This window comes from Microcaecilia unicolor, chromosome 1 (assembly GCF_901765095.1).
Source record: "Microcaecilia unicolor chromosome 1, aMicUni1.1, whole genome shotgun sequence".
Taxonomy (NCBI): domain Eukaryota; kingdom Metazoa; phylum Chordata; class Amphibia; order Gymnophiona; family Siphonopidae; genus Microcaecilia; species Microcaecilia unicolor.
The window spans coordinates 265,838,478-265,864,601 of record NC_044031.1 but is presented as its reverse complement, the minus strand read 5'-3'; the positions used below and the strand labels follow the sequence as shown (position 1 = coordinate 265,864,601).

At 42.9% G+C, this 26,124-nt stretch overlaps 1 protein-coding gene across 2 annotated transcripts in view; it reads left to right on the top strand.

Moving 5' to 3' along the window:
- GASK1A (golgi associated kinase 1A) overlaps window positions 1-26,124 on the top strand; it is a 68,472-nt gene that overhangs the window by 14,721 nt on the left and 27,627 nt on the right. For both annotated transcript variants that reach the window (XM_030190026.1, XM_030190027.1), the window contains exon 2: window positions 21,948-23,369. In XM_030190026.1, coding sequence (XP_030045886.1) covers window positions 21,948-23,369 — 1,422 coding nt within the window. The remainder of the gene's footprint in view (window positions 1-21,947; window positions 23,370-26,124) is intronic.

Below are 26,124 nucleotides of genomic sequence, written 5' to 3'. Positions count from 1 at the left end.
TGAACTACCGACATAAGTTGGAAATTATGCAAGGCTTCAAGATGAAAAGGGACCAATTAAAACATGATGGGCGTAATATATTAATATTTCAGGATTTCTCTCAAGGAGTACGAGGAGTGGCCTAGTGGTTAGGGTGGTGGACTTTGGTCCTGAGGAACTGAGTTTGATTCCTGGCACAGGCAGCTCCTTGTGACTCTGGGTAAGTCACTTAACCCTCCATTGCCCCATGTAAGCTGCATTGAGCCTGCCATGAGTGGGAAAGCGCAGGGTACAAATGTAACAAAAAAAAAGAGCAGAGAAAGGAGTTTCACCAACTATGCACCACACTTGTACAGAAGAAGATACATTTTGCACTTCAATATCTGGCACAATTACGAATTTGCATCCAAGGTTCCTAGCGGACCTTTAAGACCCCAGCAGAGGCAAAAACAGCGCTTCAAGAACAGGACTTAATAGAAGCAGACTGGCTCTTGAAAGGGCGAGGTTCAGAAGAAAAGGGTATCTGGATGCGGTTATCGCTACGATGCGATAGGCTTGGAAATGATCCATCTCGATAGCTTATGCTAGGGTGTGGCATACCTTCAATTCGTGGTGTGCGAGTTCGGGATTGTCAGCGGCTTCGGCTTCAGTATCGGTTATCCTCGCGTTTCTTCAGGAGGCTGTACAAAAGTCACTCTCGTTGAGTTCTCTTAAGGTGCAGGTGGCAGCTCTGGCATGTTTTAGAGGCCGGCTTCAGGGGGCGTCCATCGCCTCCCACCCGAATGTGGTTCATTTCTTGAGGGGTGTAAATCATTTGCGCCCTCCTCATGTGCCAGTTGTGCCATCCTGGAACCTTAATCTAGTTCTCAAAGCGATTCAGCGTTCTCCTTTCGAACCCTTATCGGGGATTACGATTATGGATCTCACCTTGAAGGCGATTTTCCTAGTAGCCATTACTTCCGCTCGGAGAATTTCAGAGTTGCAGGCCCTTTCTTGCAGAGACCCCTTCCTGCGTTTTACGGAGGCGGGGTGTATCAATTAGGACAGTTCCTTCGTTTTTGCCCAAGGTGGTTTCTTGTTTCCACTTGGGGCAGTCCCTGCATTTGCCAGCCTTCCGCTGGGAAGATTACCCTGAGCAATTCCAGGCTCTTCGCTGCCTCGATGTGAGACGGGCTCTTCTCAGGTATTTGGAGGTGACAAATGAATTTCGTCTTTCTGACCATCTCTTCGTCCTTTCTGGAGGCAGTTAGAAGGGTCATATGGCGTCCGAGGTCACCATAGCCCGTTGGCTGCGGGAGGCCATCTCTTCGGCATACATGGCATTGGGCAAGCAAGCCCCTTTGCAAGTTCGTGCTCATTCTACGTGAGCTCAGGCTTCCTCCTATGCAGAGTCCCGTTTGGTTTCTCTGGAAGATATCTGCAGGGCAGCTACATGGGCTTCGGCCCATACATTCATTCGTCATTATCGGGTGGATGTGGCAGCTCATCAAAGATGCGGTGTTTGGCTCATCGGTGATTTCTGCAGGGTTGGGGGTGTCCCGCCCTACTTGAGGACTGCTTGGATACATCCCATAAGTCTCTGGATTGATCTGTGGGACACCATGGAAGGAAAAATTCATTCTTAACTGATCATTTTCTTTCCATTAGTCCCAATAGATCAATCCAGAGGGCCCCCCCCCCCCCCCCCCGGGTTTACTGTCTGCGGTTTTGCTGCGGTTGGTTAGTTTTTTTCGGGTTCCATTGTTGTGAATGTTCCTTCGTTTGATTAAAAAATAAATTAAATAAATAAATAAATATAGAAGTGGTGGAAGTATGTTGGGCAATTGGTCTGACAATGTCAGGAGTTTTCTATTGTTTCCATTCCACTGCTTTGGTATCGTTCATACTGTGGTTTACTTGGCTGCACAGGTCCACATATAGCAAACCTCAGAGTTTCTCTCTATCTCCACCTGCTGGTAGAGAGACACAACCTACAAGTCTCTGGACTGATCTGTTGGGACTAATGGAAAGAAAATTATCAGGTAAGAATTAATTTTTCCTTCATTGGTGTAAATGTAGGCATGCAGTTATCTAAGTGTATTCTATATACTGCATCTGAATCTAGGCACTGCTTATAGAATACGCTTAGTCGGCACTGATTTCCATGCCAAGTTTTAGGTGCCATATATAGAATCTCCCTGTAAGCTCTAATATTCAGCCAAGATAGCTGGCTATCTCGTACTGAATGTTAGCGCTTAGCCGGCTAAGTACAATTTAATCGGCCAGGTGCCATTCCTGACCAGTTAAATGGTTTTGAATATCGGGAGGATAGAATTCTAGCATTTATGCACAGAGGTGGCAGCCCTTTACAGAAAGTAAAGTAAGCGTAGTGCTGATTTCATGCTTTACTTTGGGTGTCGCACTTACACCTGCTGAAACCTGGTGTAAATGCTGGTGTGCAGCTAATAAAAAAAAACTAAAAAATGTCCCAAACTTGAGTGACAAAAGAGACCTCAGCAGTACTCATTTCATGCGCCATTTTGAGATTTACTTTAGACGCTGAGAGATGTCAGCAGCGTCGGTTTAGGACCAAGCCCTGACGCAGCATAGCGAAACATGTCAAGTTGGTGTGGGTCCGAGACAGTGAAATATTTACAAAGTCAATTAAGATAAGTAACTTTAAGAAACTTATTTAAGGATATTCATTAAAGCTTTGTATTTTGATAAATGAGTTTCTGTGACATATGGTGAGACCGATGAAGATGCTAGTGAGTTGTCGGGCGGTGATCCTGGCATGAAACGAGTCACTGCCGAAGTCTCTTTTGTCACAGTTTAACTTTGCTTACCTTTACTTTTTTACTATTGCGGTGTGCAACTAATGGCAGTTAGACACATAAATGACCCTATTCTATAACATTGCATCTAATTTCTGGGAGTGCCCCTGACCCACCTATGACCTTCCCATGGCCACGCCTCCTTTGGAGTCACATGCTATGAAATTTAGGTCTGCATGATACAGAATAGCACAAACAGCAGATCTGTACATAAACCCAAACAAGTATCAACTAACACCAACTGTTGATTGTTAATGTCTCATTAACTAATTAGTTTGCATGCAGATCTGGGATCTATGCCCAAATATGGGCAATCTATATAGGATGCAAGGGATAAATATTAGGTGTGCCAATACCAGGTTAAGCTAGTATTCTATAATGGAACATGGAATAGGCTCCTACCCCATCCTCGGAACACCTAAATGGAGATGGCCAGTTGTATAATTAGCGTAGCATTTATTCTTGTATTCTGCATATGTTTAAGAAAATTCAGATTCAATGCGGATCGTAATAAAAAGAAAAATTTGGAAAATTCCCAGGAGTTACAGCAATTTATCCAGCTAAATCCATTAACATGTATCAAATTTGTGAAATAAAATGTTTGGGGGTTTTTTTTTGCCCCCAATACACTTCTGAACAGATTTCCTTATGACAGACTGGTTCTCTATACAAAGTTTTATGATTGTGTAAGTCCTGTATAAATACAGTGTATGTTCTGCTCATATGCATGCTCCTTTAGTAGACACATCTGAAATAAATGTAATTTTTCTTTTTTTAGAATACATATACAAGTTATGCACTCTGCAGAATGATCAATCCCACAAAAGGAGAAGTCCAAATCTCCCGTGAGGACAAAACAAAACAAAAAAAGGCGGAAGACAACCCAAAACAGACCAAAAACAAGGGAGTTAGAGCGCCAGAAAAGTTTAATAGGACCCTACACGGTCCGTGTTTCGGCCAGCAGGCCTTCCTCAGGGGTCCTGAATCTGACGTTTACAAGATATTCATGAAACAAAACGCTGTATGCTGTCAAATGGCGAGCGTGAGCGTATGTATTCGCCTTTTTTTGTTTTGAATGATCAATCCCAGCAGGATGGCAATCAAATCATTGCAGCACATTGTGAAATGTACCTTTTGGTTAGTGAGTCTCTGCAAGATTGGCTTTAGCAAGATAAAATGAATGTACTTGTGATGTGTACAGTACTTTTCATTTAAGCAACAGGACAGCAGGTTATTTTGTCTCTCATAGAATAATGAGAATACTTTACTTTTAAACCCTGTGCAATAATTTGGCTTAATTTGTACTATATCAGGAAGAAAGCGAGAGGGAGATGCCCTTGATTAAACAGGATCAATGTAAACAACTTCACAAATATGACTTGCAGAAATAGACTTGGAAATGGTTTATATATCTAGGGGGGGTATGCAGTAACATGGTCTGGTATGGCTGTCGTTTGATGCTAGGTGGAATTGATCAGTAGGAATTTCTTATACAAAAATGTGTCTAATTTTTTGCAAAAGCTTTCATAGGTTGTGTCACGTCATGTGTCTTTAGGCAATACATTCCACCATCTGGCCATGTTAAATGAGAAATTTGCAGTGTGGGCTGATTTGTAGACCACCCCTTTACAGCTGGGAAGATGTATGATGAGGTAGTCTCTCAACTTCTGTTTGATGGTTGGTTGTGGTAGTTATACTAGTGACATCATGTAGCTTGGTGCGGTGTCGTGTACAATCTGGTAGACGAAAGTGCAATTTTTTAAGATTACTCTTGCTCTTATTGATAGCCATTGTAGATATTGCAGCAGTGGTGTTTCGTGGTTGTATTTGGATGTGCTACAGATTAGTCGTGCAGAGATATTTTGTACTGTTTATAGTGTTTTGAGTATGTATTCTCTGCACCCTGCATAGATCACATTGCAGTAGTCTACCTGGGGATAGAACAAAACTTTGAACTAGAATACAGAAGGTGGATTTTGAAGAATATGCTCTTAGTCGTCATAGTCTCCATAGGGATCTGAATACTTTTGATGTTAAGGATATTTGTTGTTCTAGTGTTAGATGCTGGTTGATCAGTATTCCTAACGCTTTGGTGATAAACTCTAGAGTGTATTCTGTTTAGTCGATATGAATTTTGTTGTTTAGTATTGGTTTGAAGGGTGGTTATCACCATGAATTTAGTTTTATCTCTGTTGTGTTTCAGCTTCAAAAGTCTTGGCCCAGGTTTCCATCAAGTCAAGTGCCTATTTGATTTATTTGAGTGCCGCCATGATGTCATCAACAAAGGGGATGCAAATGGTTATATCATCTGCGTAAATGTAGGTTTTGAAGCCATTCGTTTCTAGGGGGGGCCATCAGAATGTTGAAAATGATGGAGAGATGGGGGAACCTTGAGGCACTCCATCCCTCAGCATGGGCCCTAACCCCCACATTGAGTTAGGCTTTACTTCTATTGGCTAGCTGTGAAGAAGCAGTGTGTTTTAAGCATGTAAAATGCACTGGATATTTTCCTGCAGTATGTTCTGAAGTGTATTTCTCTCCTGTTTGGCCAGCAGATGTTGCATGTTTATGCTTAAAGCTATTACGGAGGACTGACTTCTCTTTCTTTATTTAGCACACCGATAATAGGAAATGCCTATAATGATGTAACCAGTTTTTATTTGAAACTTGACTGTTCTGGTCTCTGATTGACCTGGAGTTTTGAAAATTATCCAGCAAATACTGGCTGTTGCTTCAGTCTTAGCCAGAAAGAGAGACAGATCTCTTTGCTGAGGCTCGGTAAATTATATGTCCTGATCTTCCCAGGTACTGTTTAGATGTTTAGTTAGTGTTATAATTGATCCATATTTCAGTTACCTGTTATTGTTTGCCAGTTGCACATTTTAGTTCACTGTTTTAAGAATAAACACAATTGTTTGTTCGTTCGGCCTATCTGGACTGATAAAGAATCCTGGTGGTATGTGTGTTGGATCTGTGGGTGCTTTCTGGGAACTGTGGGACCGCTGGGAGTGTGGCCCCAATAACCTAGAAATCACTGGGGATAACTTGAGCACTGGAGACTCGCCCAGAGGCAGTTGTGACCCAGTCAGTGGGAGGAAGATGCTAGTGTAGAGCACAAGCGGCAGGTTCAGGTGGACCTGAGCTATGCTGAGGTTAGACCCTCTAAATGGCCACCCTTTTTAATGTCTCCTCCCTTTTCTGCTGAGTTTTCCTTTTTTATTTTGTTTAAACATGAGTACAGTCATAGCAATTAGTCTGCTTGAATTAGGAGTCAAGCTTTTCTGCAGTGTGCTGGAAGTCCAGCCCATACAGATGGAGGAACAGCATGTAATTTACAAAAGCAGCGTGTGTTTAGCTATTCTAACACACACTGAATTTATACAAAAAATGGGCACATATGGATTTGATTGGCAGATGGGCTAGAGACATATCACCAGTACATACTCTGAACAAGATAGGATTGGCACTGGGAGAGGGCACATATGACCAAACTGCACTCACAAAGGCACATTCCACCTCACCTGCCCAAACACAAGTCCATTCACTGCATATATGTGGCATGGTCTGACAGCACATCTAGCCCTACGCAAAGGGGGAGAGCAATGACTCAGGAGCACCACTCAGATGTCTGCCACCTGTCTGATCTACTAGCCAACACAATTAAACGGAAACACAGCACTGGTCTAATGCCACACAGAGGTGGCAGAGGAGGGTGACTGAGAGTAGGAAGAAAGTTAACAACTTACAGGGCAAACATGCAATGAGTAGCAAAACCTTGTCCTGGAGGAGTGAGGGCTTGTCAGTATATGAACCTCTTATAAACTTATCAACAACACAGTCAGAGGGGAGACAAAGCCAAAAACTATACAAAAGGTGAGACTGCCATTAAAATGGGGTTGGAATGCAATGACTACAAATGTTCACAGTTTGACGCAGACTTAGATATTGTTGCTATCACAGAGACAAGGTTCACTGACTCCCATGAATGAGACTCAAACATACTGGGCTATAATTTATTTAGGAAGGATGGAGGTGGTTGAAAATGTAAAGGAGTACTTTGGTATGTGAAAAACAATATTAGAGCGACTGAAATGCAGGGGACCCGGGGAAAGGAAGAAGTAATATGAATCATCTTGGAAAGAAAAGATGGAACCTCTATCCACACGGGTGCTGTCTACAGTCTTCCAAGACAACCAGAGAAACATGACAAAGATTTGGTTGTAGAAATCCCAACACTGGGAATGAAAGAGGAGGTGCTGTTGTTGGGAGATTTCAACCCGCCAGATGCAGATTAGAAAATCCCATCTGCACAATAAAAAAAAACAAAACTGTGGATGCCTTTCAAAGTACTCTGCTCAAACAAATGGTGATGGAATCCATGAGGAAAGGAGCAACGCTGGATCTGGTACTCATAAATGGAGAAAGTGTGTCTAATGTCTGAGTGGGTTCCCACCAGGGCTGTAGTGATCATCAAACAGTTTGGTTTGATATAAGAGAAAAACAGAGGACAGCCACTTGAAACTCAAAGTCCTGGGAGTCAAACATGCCTACTTTAGTAAAATGGGGGTGTAGACAGTATGGGAGGAAATAAGGGAGGAGGAAAGACAGTGGTCCAAGCTAAAATGACCTATAAGAATGATATAGACACACTTTGCATGGGCAGTTCTACCTCAAATATATGTGCGTTTCCAGTGGCGTACCAAGGGGGGGGGGGGCGATGGGGGCGGTCCGCCCCGGGTGCATGCCGCTGGGGGGGGGGGGGGTGCCGCGCACCTGTCAGCTCTTCGTTTTCATGCACCCTCTGCCCCGGAACAGGTTACTTCCTGTTCCGGGGCAGAGGGAGCATGAAAACAAAGAGCCAGCAGGCGCGCAGCACCCCCCTCCCCAGCGGCGTGCACCCGGGGGGGGGGGTCTTTCGCCGGGGGATCGGGGGTTCTTTCTCCGGGGGGGGCGTCGCGCTGTTCCAGGGGGGGGGGGCGCTGCACCCGGGGGGCGGGGCGCATCGGCGATCCGCCCCGGTGTCAGCCCCCCTAGGAACGCCACTGTGTGTTTCCAAATCAGTATCTGTTTCTAGAGCACTACTTCAAGTTCAGTCTGTGTACTACCGAGTGCTCTGAATATGACAGAAAAGAAACTATCTGATATCCAAGTGATACAGGACCAGATGGCAGCATCTGTGCTATTCCTGGAGGGAAACATGGCAGGATACCCCTCAACATAATGCAGTTCATCCAACAGCTGCCTCAGTGCTTTCATAGGTCAGTGAGATTGCTGATGTCTTGTATATATATCGAACTTAAGATGTATGTATATATATTTTTTTGAACTGTCAATTCTGTATGTATCCTTTTCTCGGTAGCTGAAGTCAGAGCCAGATTGGGTCTCATGCCAGAAGTCTTCATTCACACAACCCTATTTTATATTCCTCCTCCCCCAGAAAAATACTATGGTGGATCATTCTAGTGACCATTCTGGATCCTGACTCAGACCATCTAGGTATCATTTCCACTCATAGAGTATAGCTCCCATTATCATACAACCAGGGGCTGTGACCACTTCCTTTTCAGCATCCCCAGCCAACCTGGACATTGAAAGCAGAAAATCATCGTGGAACTAAGTGAGCTGGTGCATGCTTGTAGTCCCTGTGGGAGCACTATCTTCACTTTCTGTACATAGGAAACCCATGTGAAGGGCAAGTCTGCTGCAGGCCTGTGAATGCTTCCTGGCTCATAGGCCCTGTACTGATTTCTGGGATATTGGTGTCACTTCTCTCTTGGCTTCTACGTATGCCCAGTTCTGGAGGGGATTGGATCTCAGCCACAGGCACGGGCCTTCTCCAGAACTGGCAATGCTCCCCATTTGTGCAAGTCTTGTCTACAACATCACTTCCTCTCCCCTTTAATATTCTCCCTTGGCTCTCTCTGATCCCTTGGTGTTTGAACTGCACTTTAATCTTTTCTCTGTTCCAGGCTGGCTGGAGTTCTGACTCTATTGCAGATTTCCATTCCTCAGAGTCGCTGTCTTAAAGCCATACCCCCCTTATCATGACTTTTATGTAGCGTACAGCCTGCCTGTTCTGCATCCTTACACTGTTTCTCCATATGCAGACCCTTTTTCACAGCTGTCCATCCATTTAAGACGGGTCTTAGGAACTAGCCTTCCATCACCATTCTAAATGAGCCTAGAACAAGGATTCCCAAGCACTGGATAAAAAGAGCTGAAGACTTATATGCCAGTGAAAACACATGTCTCAAATAAGACTGTTTGTCATGGAACAGACTCTTCATTTGGCACAGATTTTCTGTTCTAAATTAATGAAAGAACAGTAAAGTCATAAACAACATGGAGTGGTTTTAATTAAGGCTGCTTCAGGGCTGCACTGATTTCAGTGTGTCCTGGGATGGGTTTGCTTGGGACCATAATGCTGGATTTTGCAGTGAGTGCACATAGCAGCAAGCTGACTTTCAAAGGTTACAAATGTGTTCGCAAATATGGAACAGTTGTAAATTTGTATTATGGACAGGCAGAAAGAACAGTGGAGATTGGGAAGTCACCGAAGTGAGAGAAGTGGGAGGGAACTGAGCAAAGCAGCCTTACTGAAAAACAAGACGAAGCTGAGGATGAACGGTGGCAGTTTACATGTGAGGGAGACAAGGTGGGTAAAATAATGCAGCTACCTTTTGGGAAACCAGAAAGCACTGGCCAGCAGGATTGCTAGAGGCACCAGTCCAAAGAGTGAAATTCTATGTAAAATGCAACATAAAAGAAAACTGATTATCAGGATAAAGTCAACTATCACCTACTCCTGCTGACGGGCGAAACCTTTTCTTACTTAATTGGCATCAAGGATTGGGTTATTTCATTTGATAAACTTACTGAACATCATTTGGGTGACTCAGACCTTGCATCATTAACTTGCTTTACATCTACCAATGTGCACAACCTTTTGATTGTCCTTCAGAACTGCTCCTGTGTTTGATGGGTCCAACTGCACTTCGCTTATCACCATTACCGGCTTTGATGTTATGTGAAGTGGAGAAGGATGCTGTAGTGTGCTGAGTTTTGCCTTCACCAGCCCCTGTCACTGGTGGGGCTGGTAGTAGGCTGGGGTGACACTGCTTGATCCAGGAAGAAAACTGTGCACTGAAACAAAAATAATGTGAGAAAGTGTTGATGGGAGCCAACTTTCAAAAACAAGAGAGAATTACTGTTGCAAGCAAGAATCAACAGATTCTATTGAACAGCTGGGGCATGGATCCAAGAAAACGGGGGAGAGGGCCTAGAGCCCCTTCTGTCTACAGCATCATAGCACTACAGATGGTCAGCCTGCATGCCATTAGGAAAAGGCTTGACTTGCTGCTGTTGCTAGAGTGAACTTGAAACAGAGTCAAAGCAGCTAAACTAGCTAGATTGTGGCTGAAAATGATCCTAAACCTCACTGGACAAAACCTAGCTAGCTAGATTGGATGCTCGGACTAGTTTGAATATTTTCCCCATAGTATTTAGCATTTCATGGAATGATGTTTTCTTTCTGTGTTTGCAAGTGATAAAGGCTCCTCCCTTTTGACATGGTAGCAATCCATTTCTTCAGCCTTCTGTCTCTAAAGATCATTGCAATTGTGCCCATCATCTTTTTAAAATGTATTATACTGCTTCTAAATTGGCACATATCGAAGCGATTTATAGTACATCAATAAGTGAAAAGAAGAAAAGAACTCCATTAGTTGATAGGAAAGAGTTTCAAAAAGTATGAAAAGGGAAAAAGCCTCTGAAAACCACCTAAGCTCCAACCCAAATAATTATCTTTAATGACACAGGTTGGAAGAGATCATGGGTTCCTTTGTCATCATCGGCATAAGAAAACCCTTTCATTTTGTGGTGCAAAAGATGTTAAACCTTCACAGAACTGACTATGGATCCAGAAAAATGTGAAGAAAATTATAAACTTAATTTCAAACTTAACTTCAAATTTTCAAATGCAGGTAAGATATCGCGTGTGGGCAATCGGTCCAACACACCAACTTTGGCCAGAGTTTCGCTACGTATTAACTGTCTCAAGGCGTGAGTAAACCAGACAATTTCAACGCGTTCAAACTTCCTGCTCTGGGATCCCTCATGCTGCACAGTTACCTCACAGGTAGCGTGTGAGCCCTTACTGCTAAGTCAATAGGTGGGGTTAAGGTCTCAGGCTGTAAATAGGCACATACTAGTTTTAATTTTGCCACACGGCCATTTCCCGGCCCATTAAAAAAAAACATTTTTCCAGACGCGGTAAAAAATGGCCCAGCATATGTCCAATACATGCACCCACACTACCGCAGACCGCTGTGTGCCATGCCTTTGTAAAAGTACCCCACAATATCCATTGATTAGCAGCAATTTTGCCTATCACAAGGTCAGTTAAAGGATACTAGTTTTCAAAACCCAGTTGAAAGAGGTGGATCTTTAAAGAGGCATGAAAAAGAGTAGAGGACTTCTCAAGTTGAAGATGCTGTGGAAGGGAACTCCACAAGGCAGGTGAGAGGAAGAAAAAAGCAGAGGATCAAATTGACTCCCACCTCGCCTTGGATGAATGAGGCAGGACTAGTTGGTTGTCAGCTGGTGACCTAAGAGTGCAAGCATGCTATAAGGAGTGATTAGAGAAGCTAAATACAAAGAGGTAGCGGTGAAAATAACCTTATGCGATAGCCTGAGTCTCTTATATCTACCAGGTTTGTTATAGCAATCACTAGATCACACTAGATATTTCCTCGCTTATGATTATGCAAGGATTTTCTGTGGCACCTTTTGCAGAGCTCATCAAAACTGTATACAGTACAATAAAAAAATCCTTTATTTACATTGTTTTTCATGTTCTGTGGGGAGGAGGGGGGGTAGAGGAAGGGGTAATTAATCTCACAGTGTGCTAAGCAAACATGTTTTTCTGTTGTCATTTTAGCATCTAATATCATAATGCTTTTGTTCATTAGGTATTCACAGTGTATTTTGTCTTGTATTACTGATATCTTTTAAAAACTTTTGTCATACATTATGCCAAGCATAGGGAGATGTAATTTATAAATCCAATAATTTAAAATAGCATTCACTATATAGAACTGACAAGAAAAAAATGCAAAATCACTGCCTGAAACAATGAATGTATGACTGTACATTCTAAGTGCAGAAATTTGCATGCAAGTTATGAATCTGCAGTGCAGTAGAGCCATGTCCCAATCTTATTTTTCTAACTCCCAGATCCCATTTTGAAGACACATCAGTAAATCTGCCAGTCACCCAGTTTCATTAGGTATTTTCCAATGCTCGGAAAAAGCGGCTAAGGGTAATTATGAAATGTTAGATAAGAAGAGGGGATAAAGGGGTTGTCTTGTATGGGGAAAGTATATCTGACTCATACTTGATGCACTGAGACGTACTATGTTTAATTTCGCAGGGGCAGTCCTTGACAAAGCCTATTAGGCGAAACATGCATGTCGGACACCTTAGAACCCCCGGTCCGATTATCTGCTAAGATAAGTACCTTAAGGAGGATTTTTATAATATTATCAAAATATACAAAAAAGGTTATGAAATTATTGTGATATTAATCGCCAATGAAGAATTTGGTGCAAGTATGCATTTCCAACATTGAATAAAGATTGGAAATGAGCACCGCTGAGGCGAAAACGGGAAAAGGTATAAGAAATGTGATGGTGGTTTATGGATAAAGTTGAAGGTGTGTGATTGTATTTAGGATCCTTATAAGATTGAAAGTTTTGAAGGTTCCTAAGAAGATTAAAGGAAAATTTCTTTTGCCAAATATAGCGGTTGAAATACATGGCATAGTAGGACACTTTTTTTAATGCTTTTTCAATATACATTCAACATAAGTTGAATTAAGGATAGTCAATACAAAATATAATAAATCAAGCAAAACAATAATAACACAATAGACTCTATATAGTCCACAAGATCAGGAGAGGCATGAACTGATACCCCAAGGAGAGGGGACTAAAGAAAAAAATTAGCAAGTTGAATGTCAATAAACTAATACAACCCAGATCAAGGAGGTTAACTCTTCTCTATCAGTAATAGATCCTTTATCTTCCAGGAAAAACTGAAATAGAGAAACATCATAAAATACATAAGTATGATTATCAAATTGAATAACACATTTGCAGGGATATCATAATTGAAACTTAGCTCCAATATCAATAACACATTGATGAAGGCACAAGAATTACCTATGCTTGGATTGAGTAGACTTGGCTACATCAGAAGATAACAAAATCTTCCCTCCAAAGAAATCTACTTCTTTGTTATTAAAGTAAAGGCATATTAAAGCTTCCTTATCTTGGTTGAAAACAAAGGTCATCTTGTGATTTCTTCAAAATGCCAGGCAAGTCCAGACTATCCAAAGAGACCTACACCATAGATGATTCTGTCACAGGAGTGGACTGTTTCTTAGAAATTGGTAGATAATAAATCCTATGCAATGGTGGGAAGAGTCTCAGGTAAGTATTTGAAAATCTCCTGCAAATACTTATAAAATGCATCTTTAGATAACATCGGAGCATTCAAGGAAAATTTTTAAAACGCAAGTTCAGTTCTCAGAATTCTCCAACTTCCTCTAAAAAAATCCATATGATCTTGCAATAGAGTACCTTGAGATTGCTTAAACTGTTGAACTTGGTTTGAAAGCTCCTCCATCTTACCATCTTGTACTTTAAGAGTCTTCCACTTTCTGAATCCTTACAGCATTTTCTCCAGCAGTTGGTAATGTTAAGGCACTGACTCCAAAGCAATCCAAATAGAATCAAGAGTCACCTACTTGGGTTTAACCAGGGAAGGGATGACCACCTTATTCCATGGATCACCCAGTGCTTCTCCCAACGCAGCTAAAGCCACAGATTGGCTGTCAGATGGAATACTTGCCAGAACAGAAGGTAAAACTTGCCCCCAGCAGGAGCAGAGGGCAGCACTGAGATTCCTGTCGCCATTGACAACTCAGGCGTCGCCATTCTTCGGGGTACGGGAGAGGCTGCTGGGTCTGCTGGGCTGAGCATGGTGTCACTTTCCAGTGCAGGCATCATCCACACACCCTGCACAGCAGAAACACCCAGAGCGATATTCACTCAAGCAAACTAAGTAATTTCTGTCTGACGAGAAAGAGGGACAGAAGAGCAGGAGGGTGCCCAAGGTTTTCACTTTAGTTTTGGCATAACATGAATAAGGTAATGTGTCCAAAGACCTCAAGATAAGATTTCAGATGGAGCACTTCTCAGCCGCATCCTTGCTAAATGACATCGTATCCCTCCACTTAAATAAATAAATTAAATAATCTTTGAAAATATGAAAAGTAGAACATAGGATAGTGGTAAAGTGCACTTTGTACCATACTAAGTACCCTTTCGATATCTAATACAATCAATGGTCCTAAGCCATGCAGATTATTGTAACGGAATTTATGCGGGTTGCAAAGAACAACTCATAAAAAAACTCCAGACAGCCCAAAATACAGCAGCCAGGCTGATATTCAACAGAACACACTTCAAAAGTGCCAAACCCCTTCGAGAAAAGTTGCACTGGCTCCCAATCAAAGAACGGATCACCTTCAAAATCTGCACCTTAGTATACAAAATCAAACACGGAGTAGTCCCAGGATACATGACAGACCTTATAGATCTGCCAATAAGAAGCAAAGCTAAATCGTCAAGATCCCACCTAAATCTATACTACCCAAATTGCAAAGGACTGAAATACAAAACAACTTACGCTTCTGGCTTCTCCTACATAAGCGCAAAAATAAGGAACGGCTTCCCAAAAGCTGTGAAAACAATACATGAGCACCTGAACTTCAGGAAATCACTAAAAACCAACCTCTTCAAAACGGTCTACCCAAACGACCCCACGTAAACTTCCCATCCAGCAGCAAAACAAGATTATAATCATACTGGACAACACGCAATCTTCGTCCATTCTGACCCTCCAATTATAACTTATACGATCACTTTACAACCTTGTATCTGTTATTAACCGACTGGGCAAGCGCCTTTGATGGTACTATGTAAGCCACATTGAACCTGCAAATAGGTGGGAAAATGTGGGGTACAAATGCAATAAATAAATAAATACATTACTATGATTATTGTTGATGTGAAGCTATACAGCCCAGGGGTGAGACATGGGTGAAGGGAATTAAACGAGAAATAATTGTTGGCGGCCTGTTTTATTAATTTCCTGTTTCTGTGCTATATTTTGAATGGTCAAATACTCTTTGTGATGAAACAATTGTATTTGTATTGGTTATGTTTGAGTCAACAATAAATATTGATGAAAATAAAAACTCTGTAAGAGTACTCCTTGCTTGTTACCCTATTTACAATAACTGACTAAATGAAGAGTTGTCCTAGGGGTGGGCGAGAAGACTAAACTAGATCCTGCAGTGCCTGCTAGACTCTGTTAATGCTGTGGTACAAAGTTCAAGTTTTTAAAACTAAGGGGAAAAGCCTATGGAGAGTAGTTGATAAAATTTGCTTTTTTATATTTTTATTTTGCCTATCACTAACCTACAATTCCTTCTTTAAACCCCAATCTTTACGTTCCCAAAGCACAAAGCAAAATAGTGTTCACTTACCAGAGAAATGTCCTTTTCTCTCAGAACTTCTCAGCGTGCGCCAATGTGGCTGCACTGCCGATTTCCACCAGGAATGCCCCCTGTGATAAAAAATAGAAAAATATTTTCTACCGCGGGAAACAGCACATACCAAATTCTAAATTACTGCCAGGTGCTGGTGCTACCCCTGTGGTAGTGCCAGTGCCCCCTAATGTAGCCAAAATATGCTTATTTTATAAAGACAATTAGGCACCTACTTTGTTTATAAAATACTAGCATAAATGCCTGAAAACTTGCCTTACTTTAAGGTGCAAGCACTTACCCCAACCCTAGACCGCACCTATATTTTGCAAATTTCATAATCAATTTCATAATCAATACACAAACTTGCTCGCACCTCCTACACTCCACCCAAAGCTGCTCATGTTCATACCCACAGTGAAAATACGTGCTATGCCAACAACATGTGTATTTTTACTCTAGTCAGGAGTTAATAACAGCTCATTTAAAGGGTTTAAAGGATGAAAAAGTGCCTAAAACTAGGTGTTTCCTCCTAAAATTACCCTCTTACTGGAAAATGATAGATGATTTTATAATTAGAGCTTCTATTCTTAGGTGTTTATAAATTGTAAGTTTAGGTGTTTATTTTTCAGGTAACTAGAGGTTCTTTGACAAAATTTTAAAAAATCAGTGTTCCAGTGTTTTCGCACTCCAGGACTGGTGCGATCCACTGTACAAATCATACAGTTACTCAGGGTAGTGGCTGTGGGAGAGCAGCAGCACTCATCTGATTTGCCCAGGGGAGAGAACAATGGCTTGGAGAAAACCTGGCAGGATTGGTAACATTGCCCATTACACACTTCTCCTTCTGACAGGGCATTTTTGTGGAGCACCCTTTTCCCAATATCTAACTCATGATGGTAGTAGAAATGGCTAATGCTAGTTACAGGTAGCCACAACTCTGATTGTCTCCTAGCATATTCAAACTCACAGCTGGAACTTTAGGTAACCCTACTCCTCCCTTCCTTCCCCAGCACCTGAATGTAATAGAAGTAAAACCATGACTGTCTCAGCAGTCTGAGACCTAGACACATGTGTTAACATTTCTCCCCCCCCCCCACCCCCCATACACACCACTACCCCGAAGTACCTGGTTCATACTTTGTTTTCTCCAGCATATGAATACAGTTGAAAACCAGAAATGGCTCAGACTGTCCACCATGACCTAGTGCCATCTAGTAACCTTAGGAAGGAGCTGGGATCTAGGGAAAGAGGGGGCAGGAGGAGGAAAGGAAGGGTAGGGGCCAGGTGCTAAAGAAGACAGGAACCACAGGAGGTAAGTAAAGAGGGTGTGAAAAACAAGGGGAAGAAAGCTGACAGGCCAATTCTCAGAACTCCCACAGTAAAGCCAACCGCGCACACCCCATACTGCCGGAACAGCGCAGAAAACTAGCTTTCCAATGCTCTAAGGAAATTATATTCAAATTATATGCACGCTGTAAAAGCAAAAGCAAGAGGGAAGAACATGCTTAGTACATGCGCAGAAGAGTTTCATTGTAAGCGCAGATCTTTTACGCATGACCCAGGCAAACCTGACTGTGAAGCTCACATTAGCGTCACTCTTCTGTGCCTATAAATATAAGCTTTTCAATTTTTTTTGGAAGGGTTATATTTAAGCACAGAAAACAAGTGCCAATGTGTGTTTTCACTTTCAGGTTTGCTTGGACTTGCACACATTTCTTTCTCAGTACCGGTGCTTACAGGTTTGCATAGGCTTTCTTCTGCTTCCAAAAGAAATCAAAACCAGCAAATTTTAAACTGGAAATCAAAAGAAATCCTCTTTTCAACCCCCCCCCCCCCCCCCCCCCACACTGCCAACTTCGAGCTGGTGCTATTTTTCCAGAGGTATGAGCAGGGTTTGTTTGTGTGCTGTTCTCTGAGCACTGGGAAGGCATAGCAAACGCGAACGACAAAAACAGAAGAAAACAATCCTCCGCACTGGTCAAACCAAAGGAAAAAGTCACAGTAAAGGAGACAGAAAAGATGATGGCAAAAATCTTCTACAGGACTCTGACTCGTGTCGCGTCCACATTTTAAGAATTAAACTTATGCTGTGAACTTTGTAGAGTCCAGTAGAAGTTTTTTGCCATCATCTTTTCTGTCTCCTTCACAGTGGCGTTCCGAGGGGCGCTGACACCCAGGGCGGATCGCCAATGCGCCCTGCCCCCCGGGTGCAGCGCTCCCCCCCCCGTGCAGCACGACCCCCCCGGCAAAGGGACACCCCCCACCCCGGCGAAAGAACTGCCCCCACAGGTGCATGCTGCTGGGGGGGGGGGGGGTGCCGCGCGCCGGTCAACGTCTTTCGTTTCCATGCTCCCTCTGGCCCGGAACAGGTTACTTCCTGTTCCGGGGCAGAGGGAGCATGGAAACGAATGACGGTGACCGGCGTGTGGCACCCCCCCCCCCCCAGCAGCGTGCACCCGTGGCGGACCGCCCCCACCCCCCCCCCCCCTTGGTACGCCACTGCTCCTTCACTGTGACATTTTTCTAAGGCATAGCAAACAACATCATTAACATATGTTTGACTACATTTAAACAAACGAGACTCGACACAGCTGTGTTTTGGCTGACAAGGCCTGCATCAGGAGTCTCTTGGATTGTAGTGAATCGTCCACTTGAAATAATATTTGTAGTCAGTATGAAAAAGCAACAAACAAAGTGCTGCGTGTGCCAAAACAATCAAAGGTGTCTGTGGAAGCAACTAACGAAGCGCACACTGCACAGCAAGGCAGTCACAAGCTCACACGAATTTCTGAACTCTGAGTAAAAGCTCGTTGTTTTGAAATGGAAATTTTATTATTAAACTGTTAACTAACTTGGCAACATATATAACACGTACAGATCATTGGACATGGTATTCAGAACAAGACACAGTTATATTTCACTCCCATATAAACTGTCTAGCCCCTTGACAGCTGGTATGTTGTTCTTACAATCTGAGTAAAAATAAGTACATAAGTACATAAGTAATGCCATACTGGGAAAAGACCAAAGGTCCATCGAGCCCAGCATCCTGTTGCCGACAGCGGCCAATCCAGGTCAAGGGCACCTGGCAAGCTACCCAAACGTACAAACATTTTATACAAGTTATTCCCGAAATTGTGGATTTTTCCCAAGTCCATTTAGTAGCGGTCTATGGACTTGCCCTTTAGGAAACCGTCTAACCCCTTTTTAAACTCTGCCAAGCTAACCGCCTTCACTACGTTTGCCGGCAACAAATTCCAGAGTTTAATTATGCGTTGGGTGAAGAAAAAGTTTCTCCTATTTGTTTTAAATTTACTACACTATAGTTTCATCACATGCCCCCTAGTCCTAATATTTTTGGAAAGCATGAACAGACGCTTCACATCCACTTGATCCACTCCACTCAATATTTTATATACCTATATCATGTTTCCCCTCAGCCATCTCTTCTCCAAGCTGTAAAGCCCTAGCCTCCTGAGTCTTCCTTCATAGGGAAGTCGTCCCATCCCCTCTATCATTTTCGTCGCCCTTCGCTGCACCTTTTCCAGTTCTACTATATCTTTGAGATGCGGCGACCAGAATTGAACACAATACTCAAGGTGCGGTCGCACCATGGAGCGATACAAAGGCATTATACCATCCTCATTTTTGTTTTCCATTCCTTTCCTAATAATACCTAACATTCTATTTGCTTTCTTAGCCGCAGCAACACACTGAGCAGAAGGTTTCAACATATCATCAACGACCACACCTAGATCCCTTTCTTGGTCTGTGACTCCTAACTTGGAACCTTGCATGACATAGCTATAATTCGGGTTCCTCTTTCTCACATGCATCACTTTGCACTTGCTCACATCAAACGTCATCTGCTATTTAGCCGCCCAGTCTCATAAGGTCCTTTTGTAATTTTTCACAATCCTGTCGCGAGTTAACGACTTTGAATAACTTTGTGTCATCAGCAAATTTAATTACATCGCTAGTTACTCCCATCTCTAAATCATTTATAAATATATTAAAAAGCAGCGGTCCTAGCACAGACCCCTGAGGAACCCCACTAACTACCCTTCTCCATTGTAAATACTGCCCATTTAACCCCACTCTCTGTTTCCTATCCTTCAACCAGTTTTTAATCCACAATAGGACATTTCCTCCTATCCCATGACCCTCCAATTTCCTCTGTAGCCTTTCATGAGGTACCTTGTCAAACGCTTTTTGAAAATCCAGATACACAATATCAACCGACTCCCCTTTGTCCACATGTTTGTTCACTCCTTCAAAGAATTGAAGTAAATTGGTCCCCACACAAAAGCCGTGCTAACTTGGTCTCAGTAATCCATGTCCTCGGATGTGCAATGAGACTTACAGATGGGCCTATGTATAAAAACAGGAGAAAAAGTTCTCCGCAAAAGTGAAGAACTTCCCCATAGTGATGAAGTTTTTTTTTCATAATAAATAGTCCCCAATGAACCAAGGCACTTTTCTATGCACATAACAAATGAAAACTAAAAATAAATAGCACATAGTAATGACTATTTATGTGCAAACTGTCTTCAGAATATGCAAGGAATGCAACCACTTAAATGTAAAATGTGGCCTGCTACCAAGCTTAGAGTGCACTTGATTATAGATTTCTAAATAAATAATTTGCCCAACAGCTGTCCTGCATCAACATAATCCACATACAACTTAATGGAAAAACACAGACATTTTTAAATATATAGTTACAGAATCCTATATCTTAAACTTGACCAATCTCAACACACATCACAGTATCCTGCAAAATAATTACAGCAATAGCACATATGCTTCAAACTTTGCTTTATAATAAACAAATACCTGATTAAGCTGTATTCATAAAACAGGTACTTACCTTTGAAGTCTTTTCCCTTCCTCTGTAGCCTGGCATCAACCCTGCCCTTTCCTACACCTTCCCCATCCATCTCTATAGCCAGGCATCAGCCATACCCTTTCCTTCCCTACCTTTCCCCCTCTCCCCCACCATATCCATCCCTGTAACCTGGAGTCAGCCCTGTCCTTCCTTACCTCCACCCATCCCTCCCTGTAGTCCAGCATCAGTCATACATTTCACTTCCTTACCCCCCATCCATCCTTGTAGCCCAGAATCATCCCTGCACTTCTCTACTCCCCATCCACACCCTGTAGCCCAAAATCAGCTCTACCCTTCCCTACCCCTACCGATCTCTGTAGCCCGGCATCAGCCTTGCCCTCCCCTACCCCCTCCGCTATAATCTAGCATCAGCACTGCCCTCCCCCACCCCCCTCTATAATCTGGCATCAGCCCTGCCTTCCCCCATCCTCCATAGTCTGGCATCATCTCTGTCCTTCCCTACCCCTCACCCCTCTTCCCCACAGTTTGCCATCTCCCCTGCCCTTTCCAATCTCTGCACCCCCCACACGCGGAAGCACACCAGCATTAAATAGAAAACCTTTTTTTTAAACATCCTGAGCACTGCAGAGCCCACCCCCACCCAGAAACCCACCAATATTAAATAATTTTTTAATTTTTTTTACCTGGGCACTGCACAGCCCATCCGAACCGCATCCAAAAACCCACCAACATGAAATATAAAACTTTTATTTTTTTTTACCTGCAGAGCTCACTCCCACCCAGAAACCCACCAGCATTACACATAAAAACATTTTTTTTTTAACCTGGGCTTTCCTAGAAGTCTACTGATCCCGCTGAGGCCCTGACCACTGTGCAGTGTGCACATGGTGCAAAGTGCTGGAGGTGAGGCTCAAGCTGGCTCCTTGCAGTGCCCGTTGGCCATGGGGAAAGGACTGATGATCAGTGCTGGAGAAATCTGAGCACTCAACTCCCCAACATTGCCATAGAGTCCAGGTCCTATAAGCTCAAACTTCACACACACTGTGTCTGTTGCGATAAGGTTACGGCGGAGCTTATGAGCATTGGGGCCTAAAAGTCACTTTGACATCAGGCAGGTGTGTAAATGGCAGTATTCTTGTTAGTTATGGACATAAATGACCTCTTGCAGAATATTGAATAGTGGAAAAGTATTGATGGTGTGTACTTGGTATGTGCATGGGCAATAAATTCTACAATTCTTGTCATTTATGCATCTAGGTGCACTATGGGGCTGGTGTAAGTGATTGCTTCTTAGATATAAGTGCATTTTTGGCAACTTGCATAGTATTCTATAGAGAAAAGTAGGAGCTTATTTTTCTTTATAGAATAGGTTTAAAATAGGTGCCATTATCATAATCTTTTTTAGAATTGCCCTCCACATGACTCCGTAGAACTGAACTCTTTAAGATGAGACATGGTATTAAGAGACCAGTTATGCTGATCATAGCAATAAGATAAATCACCCATTGCAGCTGTTTCCTCATGCGGTTTAGGCCATCAAACTTGCTAGCTTAAATTATTTTTATGAATTTCAGAACAGTGTCTGTGGACAGAAAGAAAGAAAAACTAATGAAGGTACCTTATCTTTAAGCTAGTCTTTCTTTTTTTTCACAATGCAGTCCATGAGCTGTTTTCCCTTTCTAATTCACAGGCTCTTAGGCCATGGATAAAGATGCGGTGGAAGAGGAGGCCTGTGGCTGGATTCTGTTTTCTCTTCGCTTTATCTATTGTGCTGATTAATAGTTTTTCTACACTGCCACCCAACAGTGACAGCAAGTCTGGCTTTCAGCTCCCACCACTCACTAAGCCACATGGACATGTCAGACGCAAGCGTCTATGGATGAGTACTACAAACTCCATCTTCTGGAAGGCGCAGAGCTTCAAACGTATGAAATGGGACCCTAGTCCCCTTGGCTACAATTGTGGAAAACCACCTGTTGACAATTCAAGCTCCATCCTCAATGACAAGGACAAGCACAAGGAAAGCAGCAAAGAGGCAGAAAATGACCCGAGGCTGATGAAAAGACATGGCTGTGTGAACAAAAGCCTGAAAGCCAACAGCAACCCAAAGCTCTGGGCTCTTTCCCTGAGAAACAAGCACAAACAAATCAGCACACGTTCCAATGTGTCTCTGAAGAAAACTGCTAATAAAAATACACAAAATGTGACGCTCTATTCCCACCCTTCAGTGAGCAACAAGAAGGTATTGCTTGATGCCACGACTCAAATTCTCTCATTGCTGAAGAACTCCCCAGCAGGGCAGTCAGCTGTTTTACAGAAGCAATACAAACCAGATGTGCAGGGAGACAGTGGTAAATGGCAGCAATCTGAAATGGTTACAGCCTTTCCATATTTAAACAAAATACTGTCTGTCAGAAGGACAAAGGGTGGCAGACAAGAGGAAGGCAAGCAATCTGACATTACCTTGGGGAAATATGCAGAAAGAGATGTCTATTTCTCATCAGATGTAGAAAGACTGCGCAAATCAGTGTGGTGTACAGATTTCCACGAAGGACCTTATTTAGCCCAGCTTCAGGACAGAAGTCTTTCAAAGCTGCAGTATCCACCCTGGTTTACATCAAATGACTTGCAGAAGATGAGATTACTAGCAAACGGAGAGGTGTGGACAAAGACTAGAATTCCTGCCCATGGCCAAATTCTTAAAGTAGGCTTTTTTGCAAACTATACTCCAATGTCCTATGACCTTGAAAAACATTGTTTAGATGGCCTATGTGGATTAATAAAACGTCCCACTGACTTATATGAGGTTCTAGCTTTCCACTTGGATAGAGTGCTAGGGTTAAATCGAAGTCTCCCAATCGTAGCTCGCAAATTCAAAAATGACTTGCTGCCTTACAGGTACACCAATGGATTAGTGAGGCCCATCATATGGTGGGCACCTGATATCCTGCACCTGGAAGATGCTAACAATGACCAGAACTCCATCGTGCTTGGGTGGCTGCAGTACCAGGCTCTGCTGAAGCAGGGGTGCCGCGTGGGAGACTCCGTGCCATGCCTGACTATCAAGCACATTGAGTGGGCCAAACTAGCTCTCTTTGATTTCCTTCTACAGGTATGTTTGAGCTAATTAACACTGCACTATGTTTTGGTTTAAGAAATTATGAGACTGATATTCAAAGGATGAAGGTTCCAGTTTTGAGAGTTAGGCTTCTAAATCGGCCTCCTTGGAAATTTACTAGAGCTGAATGCCTAAATTTGTACTCCAAAATTTCAGTGAACTGCTAAATTTAGGAGTCGGAAAAATGGGTGGCAACAGTGGTGGATGTAGGGTATGGAAAAAGGAACAGCACTGATTTTCAGCCCTTTCCACCTAAGACCAGCGGTTTACATTTGAGTTTACGACACTAATCCTACTCCCATTACAGGAAGAAAGATTAGCATGGGGAAATCAGCATAAAACACTGCACTAAAGGGTAGCATAGTCGGCATTCAAAAAATACATGCAGATCTCTAGATTGCGCTCCAATATAAAAAACTGTGCTAAGATCTAGCGCAGTTTTTTACTCTGTTTGAAGAGCTGACTCTACGTAACAATATAATATAACATCTAGTCTTATATCCCACTTATACCTTGCAGTTCAGGCTTGGCATAATGATTGAGCACAGTAGCAGAGGGTGGTCTGAGGTGAAGTGCTGCACTTTAGATCATTGATCACTACCGAAGGCCCCCAGAGCCCCCAAACGGAAAGGAATGGCTGTGTGAACAAAAGCATGAACCCCACAAATGGCCTACATGCCTCTAACCCAGCTCCCCTTGACATACAAAACCAACTCCCCGGTGATCTACTGAACCCCTCCCCAAGACACCCAAAACAAAACCCCTGGTGATTTTATATAGTTCTCTCCCCTCCCGCAGACACCTGGATCCTCTTCCTCCCAGTGAGAAATCATTGAAAACTGATATACCACGACATACACCCCCCCATCCCCCTGAAATTGTCAATGATAATCACCAAACCCTTGACACCTTTGATAACATCCCCTGAACTCCCTGTTACCCCCAGTGACATCCCCTGAACTTCACAATACCTCAGATGACTTCCCCTGTTCTCCCTGACATTTCCAATGTAACCTCTTACACCCTTCAATGTAAACCCACAACTCCTCCAATGCCCCAGATGACATTCCCTGAACTCCCCCAACACCCCTGGATCCCATAACATGACAAGCCCTCCCCCCATAGCCAAGCCCTCACCCACATGTGGCAATATACACCTTCATCCCATTCCCCAGCCCCCCATCACCCCTGAGATATACAAGGAGGTTCTCCCTAGTTGTGTAGTGGGCTGGGATGGGAGTGGTCATCCTCTGCTCCCTCCCCATCAACCTTCAGAGATCAAAATGGCCACCTATGACCCCTAGTGTTAGTCTCATGGTGCTACTGCTAGGGGGCATTCCTTTATATAAGTTAACATCTGAAGTGTCAGGGAGTTCAGGGGATTTAATCAGGGTTGTTAGGCCTTCAGCAGCTATAATTAGGAATGTCAGGAGCCTTGGATGCTGTTATTGGGGGATGCAAGTGGGGGGTGAGGATCTGTGATAGTGTGTCTGTGCCCTCCCTACTGGACTGCTGGCATTGGCAGTCATGGCAGCTGGTGTGCGGTACCAACTCATGAGCTAGCTATTACAACCAGCCACTTCCCTGATCCATCCCAGTGACGGCCGATTTCCGCCTCATTCCAAGTTAACAAATTAATGCAAGAGTTAGCATATGCAAAGTGTACCAGCCTCACATTAATGGTTACTTCAGCCCTGCAGTACCAATTAATGCATGCTATTTAGAGTTGTTATACATTTGGAGCACTTTTATATAGGAGTACGTTTAAGTCAGAGAAAAAAAATAAGACACAGATTGCATTTTCAAATTTATGCAAGTTACTTTCTATAAAAAGGTATCTGCAGAAAATGGATGTACCTACATCTGTTGGTATTTTGTACCTGTTGCAATTCTCAAGGTGAAGATACATAATTTTAGTTTGAAAATAGAAGCAAAGCGAACAGGTAAAAAGTAACCATGGAAAGTGTCCCAATGTGGACAGTCTGAAAATTCCCCCCTATATAAAGCAATTTGGATCTGTCCGATCCTGGTCATAAACACAAGAGCTGTGCCTACTGCCCAGCTTTTGTGGGCATGCACCAGGAATGCTCAGACCCCTTTACCGACCAATGCACAACAATAGCAGTGTGCATATAATTTGCATGTGTAAGTGTAGTGCAGCGGTCGGTAGGTAATTCCAACTTATTAAAAAGCCAATGGTTTTCCGGTGCTGTTCTTTACAGCGCTGGAGTTCTGTGCATCTGGGCCTGAGTTCCTTGCCCATTTAGTAGTATTTTCTGCTAGTCCTGTACTGGTTGGTTTATTTACCATTTATCTATATGAAGCAGTGTCAACAGAAAAAAGTAATGAAAGGGGAAAGATTTATAACTAATTCTAATACTCTATGGCACTGATGTAAATCAGTTCAAAAAGGCTCACTAATGCAGAGTTTGTACATTCTAACTACAAAGGTGGTCAAGCACTGGAACAAGTTATCTAGATGATATCATCTCAATTACTGCAGATTTATAAGAACATGAGAGCTGCCATACTGGGACAGACTGAAGGCCCTTCAAGCCCTGTATCCTGTTTCCAACAGTGGCCAATCCAGGTCACAAGTACCTGGCAAGATCCCAAAACAGTAAAACATATTTTATGTTGCTTATCCTAGAAATAATCAGTGGGTTTTCCCACATTCTCTGGCAACGAATTCCAGAGTTTAATTAGCCAAAACGTGCCTGTAATGATATAGGTGCAGTAGACTCTGATG